Genomic DNA, 24,105 nt, shown 5'->3' with positions numbered 1-24,105 from the left:
CCGGGCGGGGCCAGGCGGGGCCGGGCAGGGCGAGGCGGGGCCGGGGTCGCTCCGGCTGCGGCAGAGGGCCCTGCCGAGGCAGAGGGACCCGCTGCTGCAGAGTCCCGCTGCTCCTCGCCGTCCTCTCGCCATGCTGCCGGCGCGCCTCCGCCCGGGGCGGCTGCTGTCCGCCGCGCCGCTCCGCCCGCCCGCGCCGCGGGGAGCCGCGGCCGCCGGGGATCCCGCCCGGAGCCCGGGCACCGCCCGCGGTAAGGGGATGCTTAAGGGGCTGCTCGCCGCGCCGGGGGGAAGAACAGGTGCCGGGATCGGCCCCGCGGCGGCGTCCCGGGACTGACGGGGAGATGCGCGGGCTGGCGGACCGGGACCGGGACCGGGTGCCCGTGGCACCGCAGCTCGGGTGGTCCCGAGCGTTCTCCTGCTCGCTTGGGTACCCGAAGCCGCGGGCGGCGGCGAGGTCAAATCAGACCCACAGAAACACTCTCTGAGTGCGGGGATATTCCAGAGACGGCGCGGAGGTGACTCTCGTAGCCGAGCCCTGGAGGTCTAATCCCTAAATTACTCCTCCAACGACCAAAATGGGGAGGGTTTTTCCCTTCCACAAGTTACTATCAGCCGTAATTCTCTCTTAGTGCACGGTTTACGCAGGGTTTTTTTTCCCCCACTCTTCAAGCTGAGCAGGCTCACCGGGTGGTTGCAAGTTACAAACCTTCGAAGTTTGACAAAAAAATCCTTCTCTGGACTGGACGTTTCAAGACAGAAGAAGAGATTCCTCAGAGGATCTCGTAAGTGCGCTGGCATTGTCCAAGGGTAACATGGAGCTGAAGGGAAAGGAGTGGTGTGATCCTGATCCTGTGGAAAATTTAGAGCTTTTCCACAGAGTTTAAAACGGTCGGTTTTACAACACTGACACTTGGAAACAAACTAGAGGGCAAGAGAATTTCCTGTCCTGGTTAGAGGTTAAGATGAGAAAATGTTCCTTGCTGGAGTCCCTAGAGCCTGGGATTAAGAACTGGATCCATCTGAGTAGACAGCCTTGGTTACATTTATGTACTGGCTTGTTTGTTTTGCTTATTCTTAACGTGCAATTAGAGAAGGATGTTATTGGTAAACAATATTTTCTGTTTATAGCTCACAAAAACTGTTCTAAGGGAGCTGTCACTGAATGATTACACACAAATTATTTTTATTATAGAATCTGAGGAAAAATAGGGAAGGAGGTGATGGGAGGAGAATCCCTGATCAAGGAAAACTGAGTACTTGATATAGCTTTAGTCTCCTGTTCTTGCTGACCCACTGAACTAGATGATCTTTGAAGGTCCCTTCCCACCCAAACCACACAGACTCTACAGTTCTCTGACTTCCTGAGAATTCACAACCCCTAAGGCAGTTAAGGACCTGAAACCCCTCTAATGTTTAAGGCTCCCCTTGCCTAGGATTTTCAATAGCATGTTAGACGTCTCTCCAGGACACTTCTTTTTATCGTCACAGTATGTCCCTGTCTTGGGTGGCACACTGAGAATAAACAGTGTGCAGAGGTGTGTAAAGCAACAGGTACATCCTCTGCCTTTCCTTGCTGGCTCCTGACAGTTTCACTGGAATTCACTGAGCTGACAGTGGCTTTCTGGACAGTCTAACCTCTCATGTGCTGCTAGTTTCACCATCTTCCTCTAGAGGAAGCTTCAGACAGAAGTCTCAGGAGCTGTAAATGCTATTCAAGTCGTTGGGAGATATTTATAAAGACAAGACATTTGCCAGTCATACAAACACATGCACAAAAATCACTCCTTCCTGGCCTGGCAGGTGAGTGTCACCACTGTGCTTTCTGGGTGAGCAAAGTATTTTAGAACTGTACAATTATCCTATTCCTATTCGTATCCATAGTAATATACTAGAAGTAGTTAATTGTTAGACATTGAGGCTGAACTGTGGCACTGTTTTAACTCTTGTCAACAAAAGAATTGCAAGGTGTTGCTACTTGTGAACACAACCTAACTGCTGAAGATAGTCTGTGCTATGAAATGAATCTGCAGGCTTTATTCAAGGTTGTTGTGGTTTCTTTGGTTTTTTTTCTTTTAAGCCCAGGCTGTTACTGACTTCAGCAGAGGTTTATTTGGAGTCTTGATTAAGGATTGAATAGCAAAGGTCCTAATATGCAATTAAGGAAGAACATTGTAAGGTCTGTTTTCCTTAAAGCAGATGAAGAAAGCAGGGATAAAGTGAAAATCTGCCTCAGAGGAGTTTCAATTAGGGCACTGTGAAATATAATTAGGCTAATACATCAGACTAATAACATTTATTGTTTTGCTTTTGTTGCCACAAATGGATAATAGGATTAATGATCCTACGTGCCAGTCTGATGTGCAGTTTGCTTTGAAGATGATTTTTATCATTGTACAAACCAGAAGCAGCTCCTTAGAACTGCAGGCATTGTTAGTCACCTGCAAGAAACAGAGTGTGCACAACGTGCTCCTCCTGTGTGTGCTGGCAAGGAAGGGATGGTACAGCACTGCCACTCATGGGACCTGTCCTCTTCCACCACACGCAGAGCGAAGCACTGCAGCCCTCAGCCTTGGTGCAGCTTTCTTGGGCACTGCCAAACCCCCAGCTCTGCCCCATCCCGCCACGTTACTCTTTAAAGTATATCTAAAGGCTTTTTGAAGGAAAGAGAGCATGACACCATGTTTACTTAGAACACAAAATCATTCTTTATGCAGCTGTTCTTTTTACACGTATAGTTGTGGGTTTATACATATGTATAAAACATGTACTTATATCTTACAAATATATATAGCTATAAAACATTCTCATGATAATTTATGAAAGGAAAATGGTGCACAGCCAGTATTATTATGAACATCTTAAAGACTGTACTCCCAAGTATAATGTCTGACTTGGAAAAACTTAGCTGAACGTTTTGGGACAATTTTCATGATTTCCTGTACTGCCAGTTCCCAAGGCCACGCTGCTGGCTCAGAGGAGAGGGTGGATAGGGCAGCTGTACCAAAGCAGATTGCTAGGCTGTCAAATGCCTCCTTTGCACCGACTACTGTCAGAGGACAGCAGTTTTCACTACTTTTGCCTTTGATGACCAGCAAAAACAATCCTGTAGATAGTTCTTTAGGTGTTCCGTTCCTGAAATAGTGAGGTGGCTGACATCAGCTGCCCACTTTCTGTCAGGCTGCTAAAGCAGCAGAACTGAAAGAACTAAATAATAAAAGAACTAAAACATTTAACTAGTAGCAGTACAAACTGTTTTAATCAACAATCCAAGGATGTCAAGTCCTTAGCCTACAGAACCCAGTCTGAACAGGTTAAATATAGCAGTAATTTATTTCCAAAGTTAACTTTGAATAAAGGGAGGTTTTTTTCACTCCATCCAACACCACATATGTCTCCATCCGTTTTAAACAGATAACCCCGTTTAATTTTCACTATGTTTAGTTTAAGGTATGATTTCTGGTCTATATACCCCAAGCATTGAAATGCAAACATTTATTGCCTTAGCAATTTTTTCCCAGCTTAAAAAGCCCCAAAACAGTCTAAATCCACTAAATGTTGCTTTGCCATGGGAAATGGATTAGGATCAGAAAATGGCTGATACATAACTAACCGCAGCAAGATGCTTGTTCCAGAAGCTAATTTTATATTTATTTTTAAATTGTGATGTTATGTCTGCAATGCTTTGAAGAGATACTTTGCCTTTTTTAATGACTCAATTCAACTACTTTAATTGCAGGGTAGAGATGCTAGACAAGGCAAGAAACAAAGCTCGAGTGAAAGCCTGTTACATCATGATTGGGCTCTCAATTATTGCCTGTTTTGCGGTGATTGCTTCAGCTAAGAAGGTATGACCGTGTAGCATACTTCAAAATAATGGAATTCTGTGAAAAGCACACAAATCTAAACCAAGAGCAGCAGCTTACAGCTGCCCAAGTTTTAGCTAACCTAATCTCTGTCACCCCTGCCACCCTGGAGGGCTGTTGCCCATTCCTGAGGTTGGGTACCTTTCCCAGGGCGCATCCTTACTCCTACGCTGTTACTCCCTCAGGCTGCTGCACGTCATGAGTCCTTAACGAGCCTCAACTTGGCCAAGAAGGCCAAGTGGCGGGAGGAGGCTGCGCTGGCCGCGGAGGCAAAGACAAAGTAACTTCATCTGAAATGCTCAGTGTCCTCGGAAGAGCAAAATTAACTGCTGTGAGAGCAACTAGTGAGTTTCTCCCCTAAATGGACAACTGTATTACGCACACCCTGAAGCCAGTAAGGGCAGCTACAGCATCACAAAAAGAAAGGGAAAGTCTCTTTCATTAGGAAGATATTCAGGATACTTGTTGCATATAATTAAAACTATTTAGAATGTTTTGCATATGATTAAAAGCAGTAATTCGTTTTAAAGAGATCAGGTAATTTCCTAAGAATGTCAGGTACCTTTGGTTAGATAACCACAAAATATTTAAACCCAAGAAGTTTTCTGTCTGGTGACAGTGCATAGTTTTTCAGCGCACAGATTCTCACTTGGAATTCATTGGCATCAATCCTGCATTCAAAATGGTATTTGCATTTTTTAGAAGCAACACTTACTGAATCACTAAACAAATACAGCCAGCATCTGTAAAATAGGTTTTATTGGTTTCTATATGGTATTTGGAGATTTAACATTCCATAATATTGCATACTACTTATATGTGTTCTGTTACAGTAATGCGCCTTTGGCCTGGATTTAAAGATGCACTATTACTATCTGAAGTTAATACAGGTAATTTAGTTTCCATGCATTATATGAAGACATTGTGCCATAAATATTTAGAATTTTTTGTTCCAGATTTCAGTGAAATCTTGAGGTCACGGTTTAAGTCCACGTATCAATTTGCAGACCTGTTACAAAAATCCTCATTGTACAATTTAATAAATTTTAACCAACTGAGAATTAACCATGGAGGAAAGATAATAGTGCATCTTTACTATTTTCTTTAAGATAGGGCCAACAATAAATAGTTTCCAGTTGCAAATTTGTTCTACAGCAAACATTTCTGTGCCAACATTATTACTATTTTTTGATTGCTGCTAGCAACAGTGTGTAAAGCAAATACTAGAAAATTAAAAAACTGTATGAACCAGTCCTCAGACAAAAGTGCAATGATAAAAAAATTAGATATGACTCAGTGTAACAAGAGTAGGGAACTAATAAAAAAAAAATCTTATGCTCTGCATAGTTGCATAGATTAGCGAGTTAGTATTCACATTTAAGCAGAACAAATGGTATCCTTTTAATTAAACCCAAACCCCTGTTTTTAAACACACTTTGTAACTGACGGGACACTTCAGATTGCATATAAAATGCCAAACTTAAAGAGATTTTAATATCACAGTTTTATTTTTCTCTCTCCATACTGGTTTCATCAGTTTGGGTAACATCATCATAATCATGCTCCTACCTGCAAATGAGCACACTGGAGCAGACCTTAAGTCATAATCTCTGGTTTTATTTTGTTCATTTATGTGCTTTTAACAAAGCATGATATAAACCCAGTGATAAAATAGGAGAGACCATCCTGTATGTATGTCCTTTAAATAATTTTCATTATTATTTTTTAACAGTATCAGGTTTATGCTGAGTTTAAATAGGGATTTTCATTATCCTAAGTTCTTGAATTTTAGCTCCCTTTCTAACTGTGCATTTAAATGGTATCAGAGGCATGAAATAGTTTGTCTAAATGCGTAAAGTGCAGTCACTAACCGTCCACAAGATAGAATAATATATCCACACAACTGGAGACATTATTTCAAAACAAATATAATACTTTAAATGTCCCCTCTTTTCTTCATTTTCATGTCTTTCAATTAAGATTTTCATAGTTCAGATTTGGTTTAAATATGAGAGGCTTACAAATGTAGTTTTACAGGGTTCTCCAAATAAAAAGCAGGCACAGCTGGTTGTTATCAAAACAAGGTTGTTAGAAACAAAGGAATACCCTGTTACCTGAATAATTTTCTTACACTAGAACACTGAAATTCAGTATTTGCTTGTAATCTTAGTAGATTTCCATGACTGTTACCCTGTTCTTCGATAGATGGGGAGTTGGGAGACCATGGGAAAGAATGAAGGTTGGTGTATGAAAACCTAAACTATGAGAGTAAAAAGGGCATAAGTAAAACCCCATAACATTATATGAAAATTTGGCAGCCGTACTCAATGTTATCACACTATTCAAAACTGTTGTATGCTGTACAAATCTAGGTTTAAAGTGTCATTTGCTAAAATATCTCATTATTCAGAGTTCATAAAGTAACAGCACTCCTATATACACTTCTTACACATCTATTTGCCACTAAAAAGACTTCAAAGGGAGATTGCTTTCCTCCCAGTTATATCTTAGTCAAAACTGACCATTAATATTAGAAAATCCACTTCAAGTCCCACATTCAATTACAATATAGAATATATTGCTGTAACATCAAAGTGAAACATCTTAGAATCTTAATTCGCGTGTAAAAAAAAAAATCTAAATATAAAATGGTACTGTAAATGATACCACCTTTAACCTGTATTTTTCAGTGCATTAAAATATTATTTAGTGACAAGCACAGTGCCATGGGTAAGTGATTTGAAGTTTGAATTGCAGCTTTTTATGAAGCATGAAATGCTCTCATATGTCACAGATTTCACTTAACCCAGGAGTTTGATGTTAATATATTAATTACAGGTAATAAAAAATAGCAATACTTCAGAATTAACCCAAAGTATTAATTTCTCCAAATGAGATATACTACTAATACACCAGAAACACTACTTATATGCAAGTCAAAGCACAGCATACATTTTTCTGTACTCAAAACCGTTAACGTAAATATTAAAATTCTATTTCTTTTAGTGTTTAACAGCAAACACTGTATATTGTAGAGCGTAAATATTTAGATGACATAACTTCTAGTTAGTTTTGGTGTCCAGATACTTAATGCTATTTACAGTACAACAAACTTTTCCTCCAGCTGGAGAGATTCACTATTCATTTTTCACTGAATTTCTATTGTCTTACCAAAAGCAAACCAAATTCATTAAGCTAAGGAACAATTCAAGTGGCAGTAGCATATTTGGTCAAAAAACAACATCTATTGTCTAAACTTTTAAGAAGCTATTGTACTAAAAGGCAAACACTGCAATGTTTCTCAAACTAAAGTGGTGTTACCACATCTTGACAGAAGATGGCTGTCAAACATCAGCTTGGTGACTGGTGCACATCACCCTTCTGTCATTATTAATTGCAGCTTCCTTGTGGTAACTGCAGTGGCTGCTTCCACTGCAAAGTACTGCAGTTGTGGCTGACTTGTAATGCCGTTTAGCAGCTTTCATTACAGAGCCAACATCAAATGACCAGCAAGGTCTCTACTGATTCCAATTTGAAAACCTATGAAATAGTTCTCTTCCCACATAATTCAGAAAAAACTTTTTCATATATTCAATATTATATTAGGTAATTAGCATTATATATATCTATTATGTCTTTAAATACATTTTATAAATAAATTCCAACAGTGTGTTGTAAAGTAAGTAATGCATAAAAGTTTCACAATTTAAATAAATATTTTTCACATTCCAATTCAGCTTCTTACAAGCTCATCTTTATTTCATGCCTTAGTTCTGAAGCAATGTTTCTGCTTCAATAGAAGAGGTAGATTTGATAGACTGGGCAAGTCAAGCCTACTGCCAAAAATTCAACTGTCAGTAACTGTATTGCTGATATGAAGTTTGAGACTACATAAAAAATTCAGAACTACTACCTAAAATCCTACCAAGTCTTAGCTAAACAGTTCTTGTTAAATCACATTTAATGTTTTTAGACATGATTACTCACAGTTGTTTCTGTACATAAGAGATAATGAAGAACACAAATACAAAACAGAGAACAGTTGTCTCTAACACAATGTATAAAAGTGCATGAGCTGTTTCTTCATCTATTTCTGCAAAACGTATTCAGCTTTTCCTCTAACTTTGGCCATAAAGAATAGACCTATGAGAAAAAAAAAAAAACAACCATACACGTGTTTAAATTTTATGCTTATATTCACTTCACTAGTTTAGAGCTGGAACCCCTCCATTGGAGCCTCCTGTTGTTGAAACACAAACTGCTGCTGACTTTCATCCACCTGAGGCGCAATACTAGAGTCCTCTTCTTCCACGCCAAAATAATGTTCTATGAGTTCAAAAGCCTTTTGGTAGATCTCTTGGTTTTCATGCCTCTGAAGAAATTCAATTTTGTCAAGTCCTAAATTCAAAATAGAACATTTTCAAAAACAGAGTTGCTCAAATGAATGACGAATTCAAACGGAAACAGCTTATAGTATAGCAGTACTTCTTAAGCCAAAAAGAAGCAATCACAAGTCACCTCAATTAATTTGCTATCACTAGTTCTTAATTTCCTAACCCATGTATTTCTAGTCTTTATTTTCTGCTGTCCAAACTCATTTTAAAACTATGCTAGAAGCATTTCAATTAAACTAATACCCCAATTTCTGTTCTTCTACCCTTAAGTCTTCCCCAGTTCTAAATTCTATCTCCACTCAGAGTTGTCACTGAGCACAGTCTGGTATATTTTTTTAAATTTAATTTTAAGATTTGAAGATACTACCCTTTGGAAAGCTTGCCATTTTGCAAGTAGAGGACACAACCTCTGTTCCTTTGGCTATTTAAATGCTAGGCAGTCAGTTAGGTTGATATATAAAATTCCTGTTTAGCTTTTTAAGATAATGTAGTTTCCACTTAGATTGGATTAGAGAGAGCTCAAATGAACCCTTCTGGTGACAGCTTCAGCAGCCTATGCTTAAGTGCCAAAGGAAAGAAGAGAACCTAGAGAGTCAATACAACTATAAATGGACAGAAAATCTGCAATACAATAAATTCCTTTAAAGTCTTCAGTACTTATTCCTCTTATGCATTTAATTGCTAAGTTCTTCAAGCACGCACTTGATTTAAAAAATTAAACAGGGAATTCAGATGTAAAGACTGCTTTACAGAAAAGTTAGTACCATCTAATCAGATATAATGTGTTCAGTTAGAACCACAGTTCTGTTAGTTACCAGCAGTTTCTGAAATACAAATGTCTGCCAATTTTGTTTTGTCAGAGCTACAAAAAAGGCAACTCTCCATATAAAGAATGCCAGTTTCATTATAAGCCAATTGTAAAATAATCCAATCATGGAATTCCACAAATTAGTTTTTCTAAAATGCCTTTATATAGTGGTTTAATTCAAGAACCTTTATAAGAAGCTTAACAAAATACTTGTAAAAGTAAAAACTTATTTAGTTTTATGATCTGAAGTTGATTGTTCTGTTACTGATATTTACAATACTAAAAAATATATCCAACTTGGGGATCAATTAAAAACCCCTGATCTTACATCTCTGTTGGTAATGAAACTGTAGCAGATAGGACTGTGTATTGAAGTATTAAAAACTGTATTTAGGAATGGCTGATAAATTAATGCAAAACATGATTCCAATAGACTGGGACACCTGTGTTAAACCCTTCTGAGAATGCTTCTCTAGAGGGACATTTAAACTGGCTGCAGACAAACACCCATGTTCTGCTTTTAACCACCTTCCCCTAAATATTACACTGCTTAATTTGTGATACTTTATGTCTACGTATGCTTGGAGTAATTCTTATATTAAAACTTACCTGCACATTTCAAAATGACTCACAGTGTTTTTGTTTTTCCCGCCTAGACTAAGGAAGCTCAGGTATGCAGTTTACAAGAAGTGTGTTCTTACCATAGGCTTCCTCTATGAGGGCACAGTAAGGATTAATGCCGATTCCATTTTGCTTTGACTCTTGTTCTCCAAGACGCAGAATATTTTCAAGTCCATTTAAAGCCACCTGTACTATTTTTGAATCCATCACAGTCAGGAGGTCACAAAGAGGCTTGGTACAACCTAGTGCTACCAAATACCTTTATAACAGAAAAAAAACCACCTGAGGAAAAGAACTGATAATCCAGCACATTCTGATATACCAGTCTACTGCTATTGATACTTACTTTTGCTAAAGAAAGTGGCTGAAACAATAAAATTTCTAAACATGCAACAATATAAAGAGAAACTTAGCCCAAAATGAAATAAGTATTACAAGTTATCCTAATAAAAAAATTTAATGTGTGCATTCCTAATTGGATTGTAAAATCTGTTGTCTTTTCAGCTTTGCCAACTTCAAAGAAAATTGTTTATGAACTTTCATAAGTCATAACCTGTGTCTTTGCTTCTAGCATGTAAGTAAAATGAAGACAGCAATGTTTGCCTAAATACAGTTTAATTCAGTGGTTTAGAACTGTCCCGCAGTTAGGCAGTAGTACCCTGAGGACATTATGGGGACTAAAATTTCAGGACACCAATAACATAAATGTATTTTTGATGAGAAGCCATTGTTACGGTATTACATGCACATCTACTATTTGAAGATCCTGAATGAAAATTTGTTTTTAAAATGCTAGATTTTGAAATGTTACATTATATAAGCAATTAAAATAAAATTTAAAAAAACAGGATATTTTCCTTTGCTATCCCTGTTATCCCTCAGATAACACTTAGTGGTTATAAGAAAATCAGGATTAATTACATTATAAATAAATGAGAATATACTTATTGCAGCAGATCTCCCAAATATGCTGGAAAAGTTATCACATCACTGTTAGTTCTGGCTTCCAAAGAATAGAGTAACTTTTAAATCAAATTATCAGTTACTGATTCAAAGTGATCATTATTCTACAGTATTCAGAGAAACCAGAGAATATTTTATTCCAGAAATTCTATCTTTGCAGCATATAAACAGCTACTGACAGCAAAATTTTAATCAAACTCAGTTCTGAGCAAGGAATTTAGATATCTGCTTTAAAATAATACTGATAGTGAGTTTAAAATACCTGAAGAAACCACTAAAATTCCAGAAGTCTCTCCCCAAATATACAATCCCACTGCACAAGTTTTCTAAAGAACCTACTACAGTTTTCCATTTTCAAACACTGAAACTGTTCATCAACTTTTCCAACTGTGTTTGACAATGTAGTATCAGCTGTGGAATATAAGCCTGTGAAGGCTTTAGGTGCAACATCTCTGAAGGAAACTACTAATTATTTATTAAGTTTGTTGCATGTACTTCTTTGGTTTTTCTGAATTTCTACGTTTAGCCTCTACAGTTTCAAGGAAATGAGGCTACGTTTAGGATTTGTTGCCAAGAAGGGTCAAGATTCAAACGCAGAAACCCAAATGTCCTATGGAAGATCCTTAGGCAGAGAAAATAGTGACATACACGAACTTACCTGATCTGTTCCGGGGTTCCTCCTGATGTTGCATTAGTTATGGCCCATGCTGCCTCTTTTCGGGTGCGAAATTCAGCTTTTTGAAGTATTTCAATTAATATTGGAAAAATATTTGCATCTATAACAGCCTAAGGGATGAAATTGGGAACATTTTACAACCATTAATAAAAATTTCAGAACACTTATAAGCTTAACTACAAGAATTAGTGATGAGTGTTGGTATCAAAGCAAGGAATGTTTTGTTTAGATGATGCTACACAAACTAGAAATGCTAAATTGAAATTCAGAACTATTCCAACATTGCACTGCAGCGGCCATCAGAACACCTTGGGGTTTTTATTTCTGTTTCTGGTGGGCAGAGCACAGCTTACTGGATTGGCCCATTTAAAAATCATACAACACATCCTGAGTTTTTGAACTAAAGATCAAGCCTTGGAACAAAATTTTTGATTTTATTGAGGTCTGTGGTCACCATCAAGAGACCATGCCTGTAACTGGAGACTTTATTACATGTTTTAAGGAATCAAGAAGCAACATTTTTATCTCCGAAGCAGAAAGGGAAAAAATAATTTTGGAATATGTATTCTGATTCAGAATTCTGATTTTTATTGATCAGAACCCTTTTTCAGACAGCTCCAGACACCTGGAACAATAGTTGGGATGCAGTAATTTCCACAAGAATACAACTCAGTGTTGATGACATCATGCCAGTCTTTTATCCAAGCAAAATATTCACTATTTCCAAACTGGTTCACTTTTCCCTGGACAAATTTGTAGCACAAATTGTGACAGCTATTTCTATTTAAAATAATATCTCAAAGTTTGGAAGGAAACATTTAGGTTAGGTAAAATTAGAGACAGGACTAAAACAAATAATACAGAGTAAGTGCAGTATCCATTTACATCTTGTGAAGGAAAATCAAGTGAAGTAGTAAAATGACAGCAAAACCAACCAAGTAACAAATTCCCAGTCTTTACCTGAATCTGAGCTCTATTTCCTGCAGTGATATTAGAAACAGTCCAGCATGCTTCTTTTCTGATAGACTCCTTGGGACTACTAAGCAAGTGCAAGAGACACGGTAATGCAGAGCAGTTTAAAATCACCTAAAATAATTCCAAAATTGAAAACTGGGTTGTACTATACATATATAGCCTTCTGCAATATACATATATATAAAAATAATATAAAAGCATTTTACAGAAGACTTCAAAAGATTTTGCAACACATTTATGTTATACGAAGTGTCATATCCTGCAAAATTAAAGTGTTCAATGCTGTAATGTGACCAGACAATCCAGCAATTTGAAAGCATCTGCTTTCAATTAAGTTCAGACCAAGGATTGGCAATAGCAAAACTAAGTAAGGCTGCTTAAAGCTAAAATATGATTAAGTCAAAGTGATTGACAAGTGCACATCTAATTTGTATAGTTATTAATTTTTTAAGAGATAAGGTTTTCCATTTAATTCCTCAGCAAAATCCTTTCCTCCAGAGCTCACAAATTATGCAATTAACACTTTTCCTTATGTTCTTTTTACACTAGTACTGTCAGCCTTTTAGAGAGAATTATTTTTAAGGTAGGACCTGTCTTCCTATTTCCTGCATTGCTTCAACATCAATGCCATTGCCTAAAATTAATAAAATAGATCTTTAGAATAAATTACATCAGTAAAGCTATCACATACAAAAATCAAGTATAAGCATAGCTCAGAAGTGAAAACTTTGACTGCCTTTAAGACTGAAAAAAGGGGAACCATAATAAACAACTGAACCCCTATAAGGAAGGATTAAAACCAAAAAAAAACCAAAAAAAGCAACAGTCAAAGTACCATACAGAAACAATGCAACCCACTACACACAATGCTGTAAAAAATGTTCATTCTTGCATTATAACTTAATACCTAAAACAGAAGCCCAAACTATCAAATCAACAACACAGATTTCTAGAAAGCCTCTTTCAGTGACATATGCAGATACATGTACTGGACATGTATTTTGTCAAAGTTTCAACAAAATTCTGTCTTGCCAAATAATTTTTCTTAAATCAACTAGTCTTACCTGTGTTTGGATATCATCCCCAGTAACAATATTTCCAACTGCTCTTAATGCAGGAGACACCACCTTGTAATCATTATGCCTGGAGACACATATTACATTGTTTGATATTACCAAGTGTTAGAAGAATAATTTTGCATTTTCAGCAAAATATGGTTTACTTCAGGCACTAAGTATTTAGTTATCAAAACCCCTGTATTACTTACTGCACTTTGCTCGTTGAGCTAAATTTGACTACTGCACCCCACAACTGAATTGCTGATTCAAAGACCGAGCACCTCTGCAGAGCAACACAACTAAGAGCAATGTGCTCAGCAGACCCACTTCGCCCAGCTCGAGTATTATTAAATGCAATACTAGAACATGTGTCATTCAATATCCACAGAAACAGAGAAGGTGTTGTGAGGTGTATACTAAAGCTTAGTTTGTTTTGTAAGCAAAGTTATCCCTCTGGTGAGTCAATAATGGTAGAAGCCAGCACATGAAGTCCATATTCAGCTGCCTGATGTGTAGGGCAATGAAATGACACAGTTCCCCTAGAGGTTCTATGGAAGAGAAAGCAATCCTCCATCTCCTGACTGCTATAGAAACGAGCTTTTCACAGGGAAGTGTGCTGAGCTGTCTGTGCTGGGAACTTCTATCCCAGACCTACTCTGCAATCCCACGTGAACACAGGGATTCAGTCTCCCTTTCCAGGAAAATAATGAACCACAACCCAAATATATTGGAACAGTTTAAAAGGGGCTCTAGCCAGCCTCTGGACTTCAGTGAGTCCAAGAACTGTCTGTAAAGCAATTATATATCCTAGAGAGGAAAACACAACAGTGAAATAAAATAAAAATAATAATAATAAAAATAGAAAATAATTTACAATTCAACATTGGTCTTCAGTCTTTGCCCTTCTATTCCTTCACGTATAAGAAATCTTACATTAAATTTTAAGGAATATAAAGGAATATTTTGGAGAAAACTTTTTTCACTGTCAATGTCAGGAATAATGGTAGGAGCTGAGCAACCTAGCAAGTAGCTTTAAAGATTTCAGACTGAATTCAGGTCCATCACTTTTCAAAAAAATAAATTAAGATTTCAGGTGAGAAAACAGCTCAATTTTAATATCAACAGTACTAGAAGACATTTACTTGGTGAGATGAAGACTTACATAAGCAGCTCTACCAATCTTCGACACACTCCAGAATCAATAACAGCTTGAATTTTATCATTGGGACCATCTGAGAGGTAAGAGAGGGCCCAGCAAGCATCTGCTAATACATCTGGGTCACTGCTAAACAACAGTCTTGATAAAACATTTAAGCAAGGAGCAACCTAGGTTAAAGAAAAACATTGCATAAAATTAGTTGTTTTGTACTTTTAAAGTTTCAGAGAACACTCTGCAAAGGCATAAATGTGCAAAACTATTTCCTGCTCAAGTACACGAGGTCACTAGTGAATGAGGACCCAGGTGGAACACTCTGATTAAACCAGATACCCAGTTCAATGCAGCAAATTGGATAAATTCTGATTCATAGCCTATTTATTGAGAGATACTGTATTACATATATAATTTCTCAGCTTAAAAAAAATCTGCTTTTATAGGAATTAGTGATACTTTTTTAGTTATTCAGGGAGCAGAATCTCAAAGTTATGAAGGTTTGCTTTTTTGTATTGCTGGCTTTGTAGGAGTTGTTTGTAATAACCAGCCTAGAGTAACTCACAGCACCCACATTCGCTGAACCGGTGAAACAAGCAACGTCTCCTTTCAGTTCTCACTGCCGCTGCACCCTCTGGCCTTAATCTCTGTAACTTCCACACAGAGCAAATGAACCAGAGCACCTCAGCACCATTTGGAACCTGACAGGTGTCTGCTGCGCAGCCTGGGAATCTCATGTTCTTTCTAGAACTTAATTCTTGACCTTACATGGGCTATGCAAATTCAGTCTCTATTATGTGTCCAACTGCTGCTGTTGCAAAGGGCAAAAAGCAGAGGACTGACTGTTATCGGCACCTGCCTATAGGGCATCCTTTTCCTGTGAGATTTTGTATTCAAGCTGCCAAAAAATCTTGTTTTTTCACTATCAGAACAAAACACTACTAAAGGATATAGGTTAGACAGAGTCATTGAGAGGTGATCAATTAGCTGACATCAGAAATCGCCTATTTTCGTCAATATTTCTTCAAGAATTAATAAGCAGCAATAACTGCTAGTTAGTAATTACTAACTCATGAAGTAAACTCTCTCCAGATTAAGTTTAATGATCGTTTAACCTCCGTCTCTTCTACCAGAATATCCGATGTTCAGCTTTTTAAAAGTCATTAACCTTACCAGAAATTAATTTCATACTGAAAATAAGCTAAAACTCCTACTAGTCTCTACAGACTTTATAGCCACATACTAGAGAGAAGAAAACAAAAAAGGGGGAGAGCATACAGACTCTCTTTGCTCTCTGTCATCATAGTCTGATTTAACTGTATCTGACAGAGCAGGAAACTCAAAATTTTATTCATGCAGCATGCACTCACAATCATAGAACAAAAAAAAAAAAAAAAAAAAAAAAAAAAAAACCAAAAAAAAACCAACCAAAACTGAGGAAGCTTCAATTATAACTCACAATCTCTACAACAGTTCTGGAGAAAATACAGCCCCACATGGTTTAGTGCTGAATGTATAATTTGTCCATCTCTTCACACCAGTGTATGACCATTTGCACAAGACTGTAGTCTCAAGTTTTTAAATGGTATGATCTTATTGCTGATAGGTGCCAAAGTAGATGATTTTTCACAGATACAACAGATGGGCAACACTGTGTGATGACATTTAAAACTTCAAATGTATGTTTATATCCAGATTCAAAGATTATGTTTGTTATAAAATATTACAAATGTAAGTATTCTTTAGCTTTCTGATTTCTCAGAATTACTACTTTAATATACCTTACTGAAGTCTGGAGGTGGGTTCTTTCCTCTACAAAGATTTGAGAGTGCCCAGACTGCATTTCTAGTTGTTGTAAGACGATTCGAATTTGTTAACAATCTGTGAGAGACAACAATAACAAAAAAAGTTAATTTCTTATTAAATTTAGGTAATTTTATGACTATTGTTACCAACAGAACATCAAACAAGGAAAAGAGATTCTATTGGGCACTAGTTTAAATTTATCTTTATATCTTACATGCTGCAACTATTTTCCTAAAACCAACTGAATCAGAGCAAATTATTTTGCATAATTTTGGGATGCCTCATTCCCAAATCCTGTACATGCACATACAGTAAACAACTGCTTATATGAAAAATCATTCAACTAAACCTTTCTGAGGGTCTTTAGAAGGGGCTCTAGGAGACGCAACCCTGCATGGAATGAACTCTGATGTTTTCATTCAGTGAATGCAATTAATAATAATAAAAACAGTTCCATAAAAGCTGTAACTTGGAAGTTCTTGTAAAAAAAAAAAAAAAACACGTTATTTCTGTTTCTGCCAAATAGAACGTGAAAGAGTCGACACCTGAAAAATCAGACTCACTTTTGGATACATACCAAAATGTTTAAAATATTAATTCTTTAGGCCCTTGGTGAAGGCAATCACGTTCTCCTCTGCTATTCTAAGCTATTTCACAAATGTTTTAAGTCATTTTAAGAGGTAATAAACTAAGCAACATTTGTGTTGTGCAAATTTTTCCCTGCAATGAAAATACTATGGCAAGCACACAGGAAATGCTGGAATGATATTCCTAGTGAAGAGAAGGCTTCTAGTGGAAAACAGCTCATGTAACAACTGCTCTGTCAGCTCATCTCAGCAAGCAAATAGATAAGTACAAGACTAGAGCCTGGAGCTACTGAACAAAGGTGGAGAAAACAGCCTATTGCCCAGGCAGATGGAACCATACAAATACAAGTGGGAACTAAATCATGTCGCTCACCCCATACACTCAGAAATCTGGCAACACAGAGTCAGCACAGTACAGAAATTTCATACCTGTGAAGTAACAATTCTCTCCTTTTGTAAACACTGAAAAGCTTCCAGTCATGGACTAAAGATATGCATGAAGCTCGTGTAATCCAAAACATTAAATTGCTTCTTATTATATCATTATGATTCTCAATTTAGAAAAAAACTTATACTCTTTTCAAGTAAATTCTAAGTTGAAGTTTTCATTTATCTATACATGTACAACATATTATACTATTACTTTACAATACTTACTCTAGGAGAGGTGGCAATATTCCACAGTTCAAAACAAAGTCTCTGCATTCTGCATTATCACCAGCAATGTTTCCAAGAGCCCATACTGCCTTAAAAAGAAAAGCACCCAAGTGAATTTCTACATGCTTGCAAATCAACTTTTACAGATAATCTATACTTTTTACAGCAAATATTATTGAATAGAAAAAAAATCTATGAGGGAAAAAATAGTGACAGTAAATTTTTATTTTCCTGGAGGCAGATCAACAAACTAGCAGGCAAATGGGGCTCAAAGCCTTTCTAACCCCACACACCCCAAAAGAGACATTCATAACAGATTTTTAAGTAGTTATAAAACCCCTCAAGGAGACAGTTACCTGCTCCTGCACATCTTCATGTTCTGAACTAAGCAACTTAATAAAAATGGGAACAGCTCCAGTTTCAATTACAACTTTGGTGTGTAAGAAAGTTCCAGATGCTATGTTTGTCAAAGCCCAAGCTGCTTCAAACTGTTGAGGAACACAAACACAACCATGTTAAATGACTGAGCAGTAAAACTTAAAATGACGACATGACCTAAGAATTTCAGAGGTTAATTTTCCAACTTTTTTTCCTTTCCATTGAAACCCAATTACTATTATAATACTTCCTATACAACAAAATACCTGGCATTGACAAGATCTCTATTCAGTAAGAACCTTCAGTAACTACATTATTTTTAGGTTTTGGCCTACAGAACTAAAAAATATTTCGAATCACTATGAACTGGTACAAATACCTTTTGTTTAACCAATATGAAGTTAATTCTTCTAGAACAAATGTCCATGAGGCCTAAGTCCTATTCCTACAGGGGAGCAGACAGAACTAGTTACTCCTACCATTAATGAGACATTTCTCAAAGATTTTCTAAAAGCGTTTCAAACATGCCTTTCAGTATCCTGTAACTTTTCTTTCCTAAGATTTCAGCTGTAAAGTACTACAGTATATTCAACACTTCATGAGACAAATTCTGCTCACACATCATTGCTGATGATCTTAATACACCACTCCATAAATCCTCTTGAACACCTCCTGCTTTCAACACCCAAGTTTTTGTCCAGCTGAATACATGACCCTAAAGACTACTTTGTGAAATTCACAAAGTCAAGTCACACTTTTAGCAGCAATAATGAAAACATATGGCCTCAGTGGTGAAAAATAATTCTATTTGGTTACTAAAAATCCCCACCAAACATGTGCCTTCCAAAGCTCTTTTGGAAGGTTTCTAATGCCAGTCCAAACCCCCAGTCAGTACGAGCCAAACTCACTTGCAGAGTGTAATTTTCACTCCTCTCTAGAAATTTCACAAATCTCTGTACTACTCCTGGTTTTTGAATTACTTCATCTATAGGTGGATTAGGCTCTAGGGAATAAAAAAAAACATATCTGTGTAAAAAGACCAAATAAATTACTATTTCAGTATGACAAGAACCATGAATACAATTTGTAGATCTTATCATAATTTCGGTCAATCATTTTCCTTTCAAAAGGAGTCACAAACTTTTCACTTGAGAAGACAGCAGGATCTTGCCAATGAAGTGCTACAATGTAGTAAAGACCCTGTTACATATAATAACAGTAACACACACTATTATCCATTTGCACTTCAGTAACACATCACAAAACACTGTTCCTTCCACCACCACCTCAGGTTGGTGGAAGAGCCATTATGGTTACTGGATACTATTTTAAAAGACCAAGTACACCTTTACCTATCATGCTATACAGCATCACCTGAAGATTGCATGTTTCAAAGCACCAAACAAACACAAAACAAACAAAAACTCTTCTTTGCTGGTCATGTAATTTCTTTCTCCTTGAGCAGAGAATGGGAATGAGAATCTGAATCACTGCAACAATTACTCTAAGCATGTTAGTGCCCTGCTAGTTACTGCCCTGGACACCTCAATCAAAAATATCCTTGTTTTTCACTTTGTCTGAAAGACTTAATGTCAAAATAAGAAAGATTTCTGAATTTAGCCATTAGGTCAGAAAAGACTGGGCAGTTTTTTTATAAACAGAAGTAGAAGTTTCTGCAAGATCTATCTTAAAATAAAACATAACTAAAAGTTAACTGACAAGTACAATTCATAACAACACAAAAGGAAGAAAATAGAAAAAGCAGGCAATGTTTACCTACCTTTAGAGAGCAATTTTCTGAATTTCTGAGTTGCTGTGAGTTGTTGATCAGGATCATCTGAAAAAATCATCTGTACCATATCTACCGTAATAACTTCTTCCTAAAAATTAAAGGAGGATTTCTTATAGTGTTAGATGCACACTAATAGATAACATTCTAAACACACTCTGAAGTATTTACCTCTGGAATAGGAACAGTAGAGCTGACGTCAGGATCCTGAATGGGGCTTTCTACCATGGATTCTTCATTTCCCGGGAGAGACACATTTCGGCGTTTAAACAGCTGAACAAAGGGGAAATTTTTCAGCGACGTTAGGAGTATCATAGTATTTAATAAACTATATCCAATGAGTGCCTCTTCATTTTCTGGCATACAAGCAACACATTCACATCGACCTGTTCTCTTCTAGATACCTAACCTAAATTTTTATCTGTATTCCAGTACTACACTTACAACTACTGTAACCAACATTCCTAAGAATATTACATTTGTACCTTTAGAGAGAAATTATAGACTCTCGGTCTATTGACTAAGATTTCACCTGTAAGCATAGTAATGAAACCAACTATAAATCCTGACAGTTTTGTCCCTCTAGGTGTCTACAGACCCAGGTTTCTGCTGCTCTACATGTCCAAAACTGCCAAACAACTCCATGTTTACAAGCAGCTCTATTTCAACACGAACCTAAACCAAGGCATTCTCTCCCCGGTTTGATGCACTTATGGGTTGGGCATAATTCTGGACACGAAACAACTACAGAATCCTGAAGGCAAGTGAGGCGTAATTCCATTTAAACCCACAAAGGAAGAAGAAACAACACCCCACTTTTGGAAGACCAGCCATTCTTTCTAGCATTCAACAAGGACACAGAAGCTCTTGGTTGAAAATTATAATCTTGTTTGGTCTTTCTACCAGTCACAATTTCTTCTGGAGCACAAGCAGTCTCATCTCCCTATATAAATTCATTCTCAGGTCAGGAAGAGCTGAAAAACACCAGTCCAACAAACTAAGACTGAGCAGAGCATAACAGTAGTCTCATTGTTACAACAGTCAGTATGGGAGAGGAAACACCCACTATTTTCATAATTTACCTAGGGAGCATTTACTACAAAATATATAAACAAAACTTTCAGCAGGAACTGCAAAACAGTTACCCATTCACAGGTAAATGCTCCAGTACCACACCACTGCAGACTCTCACCCCTCTGGCCCAAACAATTGAAATTCTTTTTCCATGCACCCCTTTCCCAGTAGAAGGGTGTGAATTCTCATCTCAGAGCAGAGTGTAGACCAGAGACTGGGACACTCTCTGGGTTGTGGGAGACAAACTTATCCACTTTAGACTGAACAGAAAAACACACTACATTCCCTACCTTCCTGGCAAGAAACTACCAAACATTTTGCAAAGAGGAACTATGAAAAACCTTTAAAATACACAGTATTCTATGTATTCTGATCACTAAAAATTCAATGACACCAATTGCAAATGTTTGTATAATAGTTCAGGGACACTAACTGGGAGCTACTTTATTAAAGTTAGTGTAGAAGAGCTCTTAGGCAATTTGAAGCATGGTATCAAAGATGAAAATAATCCTCTCCCTTCCCACAGCAAAACCTTGACCCCAGCTCTAGCAGAGAATGCAAGGTTTCAAATTCTTAGTGGAAATATGAGTGTTCTTTTGGTCTAGTCTCACATGTTTAAACCTAGACTGCGGATTAAAATTAAAAGTCACAGCTCTCTCCTCTATGTGCCCTAGTAACTATAAAAGGGCTTCTGTCTATTTTTTATGATTCTATTGAGAGGTGCCTGGTGCTTCCCACAGTTGCAAAGAAAACAGACTTCAACGTGGCACTCGTGGATTCCACTCCAGAGGATGAGTCTGCTCAAGTCCTTTCAGACAGCTCCACAGGCACCGAACAGAGAACAGCTCACCAAGATGCTTACCTGCTCTTCTCTTTTCTGCTTCCGGAGCTGGATTCCTTCCTCCTCTCTCCTCCTGCGCATCTCTTGGGGATTAAGAGCATTGTTCTTGTAGCTTTTCATTCTGAAGTTATCTTTACCCGGGCTTGCCATGTTGTCTATTGAAAAAATACAAAATTACTCCAAAAGGCCAAACCTGCCATCTCTTGTACTACAAAAGTATCTACAGCAGCACTATATATTTCTGCATCTGTTTACAATACCCAGTTCACCAACAAAAATCTTTAATGCAGAAATCACAGAAAACCTATGCCTAGATAGCCATTTCCAAACTGCAGATTAAACGACAGTTCATATCAAGGATCAGACACAGCATTAGAGGGCATAAGCTACTGTAAAAAGAAGCTCTGCATCTTACAAGCAAACCGAAAAACAAAAAGCAAAGACATTATGCTGCTGAATTTTGATTCTGTAAGCAACCAATTTCTTTCCTCTTCTTATAAAGATGACATTAAATGTATTACAAATTAGGACAAACCCAAGAAAAACAGCTGCAGTGATTTCATTTAATACCTTAAGGGATTGTTTCTTTACTTTCACCGTCTCACAAACATAACAGAATCCAAAGGGCTACACTTTTCCTTCTTAACTGTGTGCAGGAAAATAATTTAAGGGTCAGTAGCCCCCAGACAGGCATACTCTTTTTCATTTTAAACTAACAAAATTATTGTCTCACTCCAATTACCAATTCTTCTAACGGATTTAGAAGATCAGAATCTGACTGTCATGCCAGGTATATCAACTGTGGAAAGATAAAAGTGATAGTTCACGATTCTGTCACCAGAATGATCAGAGTGGAAAAGGTTTTTAATAGCATGGTGCCTTTTGTTAAAGCTAGAACTGAAGCCTTCATCTGAGAAACAACTGTCAAAAACAAGACTCTACACAAACTATCACTCGTCTGGAATTCTTCTACAAGGAGAAAACATGTAAACTACAGCTCCTGAGCTGAGCACAATTCTCTGGCAACTTCCACGCTGAGTCAATTTGTTTTGGGGTTTTTGTTTGTTTTGGATTTTTGTTTGTTTTTTTAAAAATTATCAGTACCAAGGACCACTAAGCAATAAATACAAGCTATGAGAGGAAAACACACTGCAGACTTAGGCTGACATCAAGACAATACCACAAGGACTCAGCAGCCTTTTTCATCCAAGGATTTGCTTCATAAGAATCTAAGCAAACTACTGACACCTCTGCACAACAAGGCTAAGTGTGCCATTGTCTAAGACAAATTTCTAGCAATACTCATGTAACTTTTTTTCCCAACAATGCTACTGGAGTATCTAGTCCTAGAACACCATCCCTTTCTTAATCGTCCATGCCTTGCTAATGTAGTTGTGACAACGAAACTGTCAGGCCAAGAAATGGACTGAACAATAAAAATGCACATTCAAAGTAATCCAGTCACCAGCTCTCTGAAGAGTTGTAGAAGGTCAACTGGAAGGAGGGTCTCATCAAAACTGTTTTAAAAAAGAAATTTACAGCTTCAGTCCCCCCATAAGACTTTTAATATAGTCATTATAAGGGCAAGAAGCCTGGTTTCCCTCTTCTGCATCTATATCCAAGCAAGCCTGCACTTCTGTGCTACAAAACTTACACTCGTTTTAACATCAAATCCCTCCACACACTATATCCTGCATTGCACCCACTTGTTGTGCATAGTTTAAGACCTATCATACTACTTTTCTTTCCCCTCCTTGTCTACATAAAGCTCACTGAACACGGCGCCTCGCTGTCCCTCTGCCCTCTCCCCGGCCGGACGCTGACCACAGGCTTCGCTCCGGCCCAGCGCGCAAGGGCTGAGCGGTCCGAGACCGCCAGGACTGCCCGGCCTGTCAGCCCGGGAGGCCGGACACTCACCCGCCCAGCCAGCCCGGCTACACACTGCGAGGAGCGGCGCTCTCCGCTCACGTCCCCAGCAGAAGGCGTGGAAAGTCTCCTTCACCTGCAGCAAGGCAGGGAAGGGAGAGGACGGCAGAGCTCTCTCGCCTCAGGGAGCGGACACCCCGTCCCAGCCTCGACCGAGCTGCCATGAGGGCAATGCCCCGCCAGAGCCAGCGGCAGACCGGCCTGCGCGCGGGAGCGAGACTGGACCGGGCACCCCGCCCCACAAGCGGTGCAGCGTCTGCCGCCCCTACCCGCCGGCTCTCAGCGCTTTTCCCTCCTTACCCATCGCGGCGGACACGCCCGGCGCCCGGCGCCGTCCAAACGCGAGATCGCCGCTCCCGAGCGCTCCGCACCGGCAGCAGACACCGACGCAAGATGGCGGACGCCGCCCCGCCGCGCGCCGCACTGGCCGGGGGGCGGGACCCGCCGCTCCCGGCAGCCTCTGCGCGGCACGCTCCCGCCCCGGGCCGGGGAACGGCACTTCCCAGCGGGAAGCGCGCGCGAGGGGCGGGGCGCCTGGC

General features: G+C 38.4%; 2 protein-coding genes across 2 annotated transcripts; one reads left to right on the top strand and one right to left on the bottom strand.

The window, feature by feature from the left end:
- On the top strand, positions 1 to 6,579 carry FAM162B (family with sequence similarity 162 member B). Its single transcript, XM_063389862.1, has 4 exons — positions 1 to 248; positions 671 to 782; positions 3,737 to 3,845; positions 4,049 to 6,579. Exons 1-4 carry the CDS (start codon positions 131 to 133, stop codon positions 4,145 to 4,147), a joined length of 438 nt encoding a protein of 145 aa, XP_063245932.1. The 5' UTR covers positions 1 to 130; the 3' UTR covers positions 4,148 to 6,579.
- On the bottom strand, positions 2,682 to 24,096 carry KPNA5 (karyopherin subunit alpha 5). Its single transcript, XM_063389849.1, has 14 exons — positions 23,867 to 24,096; positions 21,662 to 21,795; positions 19,897 to 19,998; positions 19,717 to 19,816; positions 18,845 to 18,939; positions 17,915 to 18,046; positions 17,559 to 17,647; positions 16,290 to 16,389; positions 14,521 to 14,684; positions 13,365 to 13,443; positions 12,286 to 12,411; positions 11,308 to 11,435; positions 9,767 to 9,945; positions 2,682 to 8,261 (listed from the first exon to the last, which is right to left on the bottom strand). Exons 1-14 carry the CDS (start codon positions 23,868 to 23,870, stop codon positions 8,074 to 8,076), a joined length of 1,620 nt encoding a protein of 539 aa, XP_063245919.1. The 5' UTR covers positions 23,871 to 24,096; the 3' UTR covers positions 2,682 to 8,073.
- Between the last annotated feature and the right edge of the window lie 9 nt (positions 24,097 to 24,105).

The sequence above is a fragment of the Prinia subflava genome, chromosome 2, assembly GCF_021018805.1.
Source record: "Prinia subflava isolate CZ2003 ecotype Zambia chromosome 2, Cam_Psub_1.2, whole genome shotgun sequence".
Classification (NCBI taxonomy): domain Eukaryota; kingdom Metazoa; phylum Chordata; class Aves; order Passeriformes; family Cisticolidae; genus Prinia; species Prinia subflava.
The sequence above is the reverse complement of the archived record's forward strand: the minus strand, read 5'-3'. Positions and strand labels throughout refer to the sequence as shown.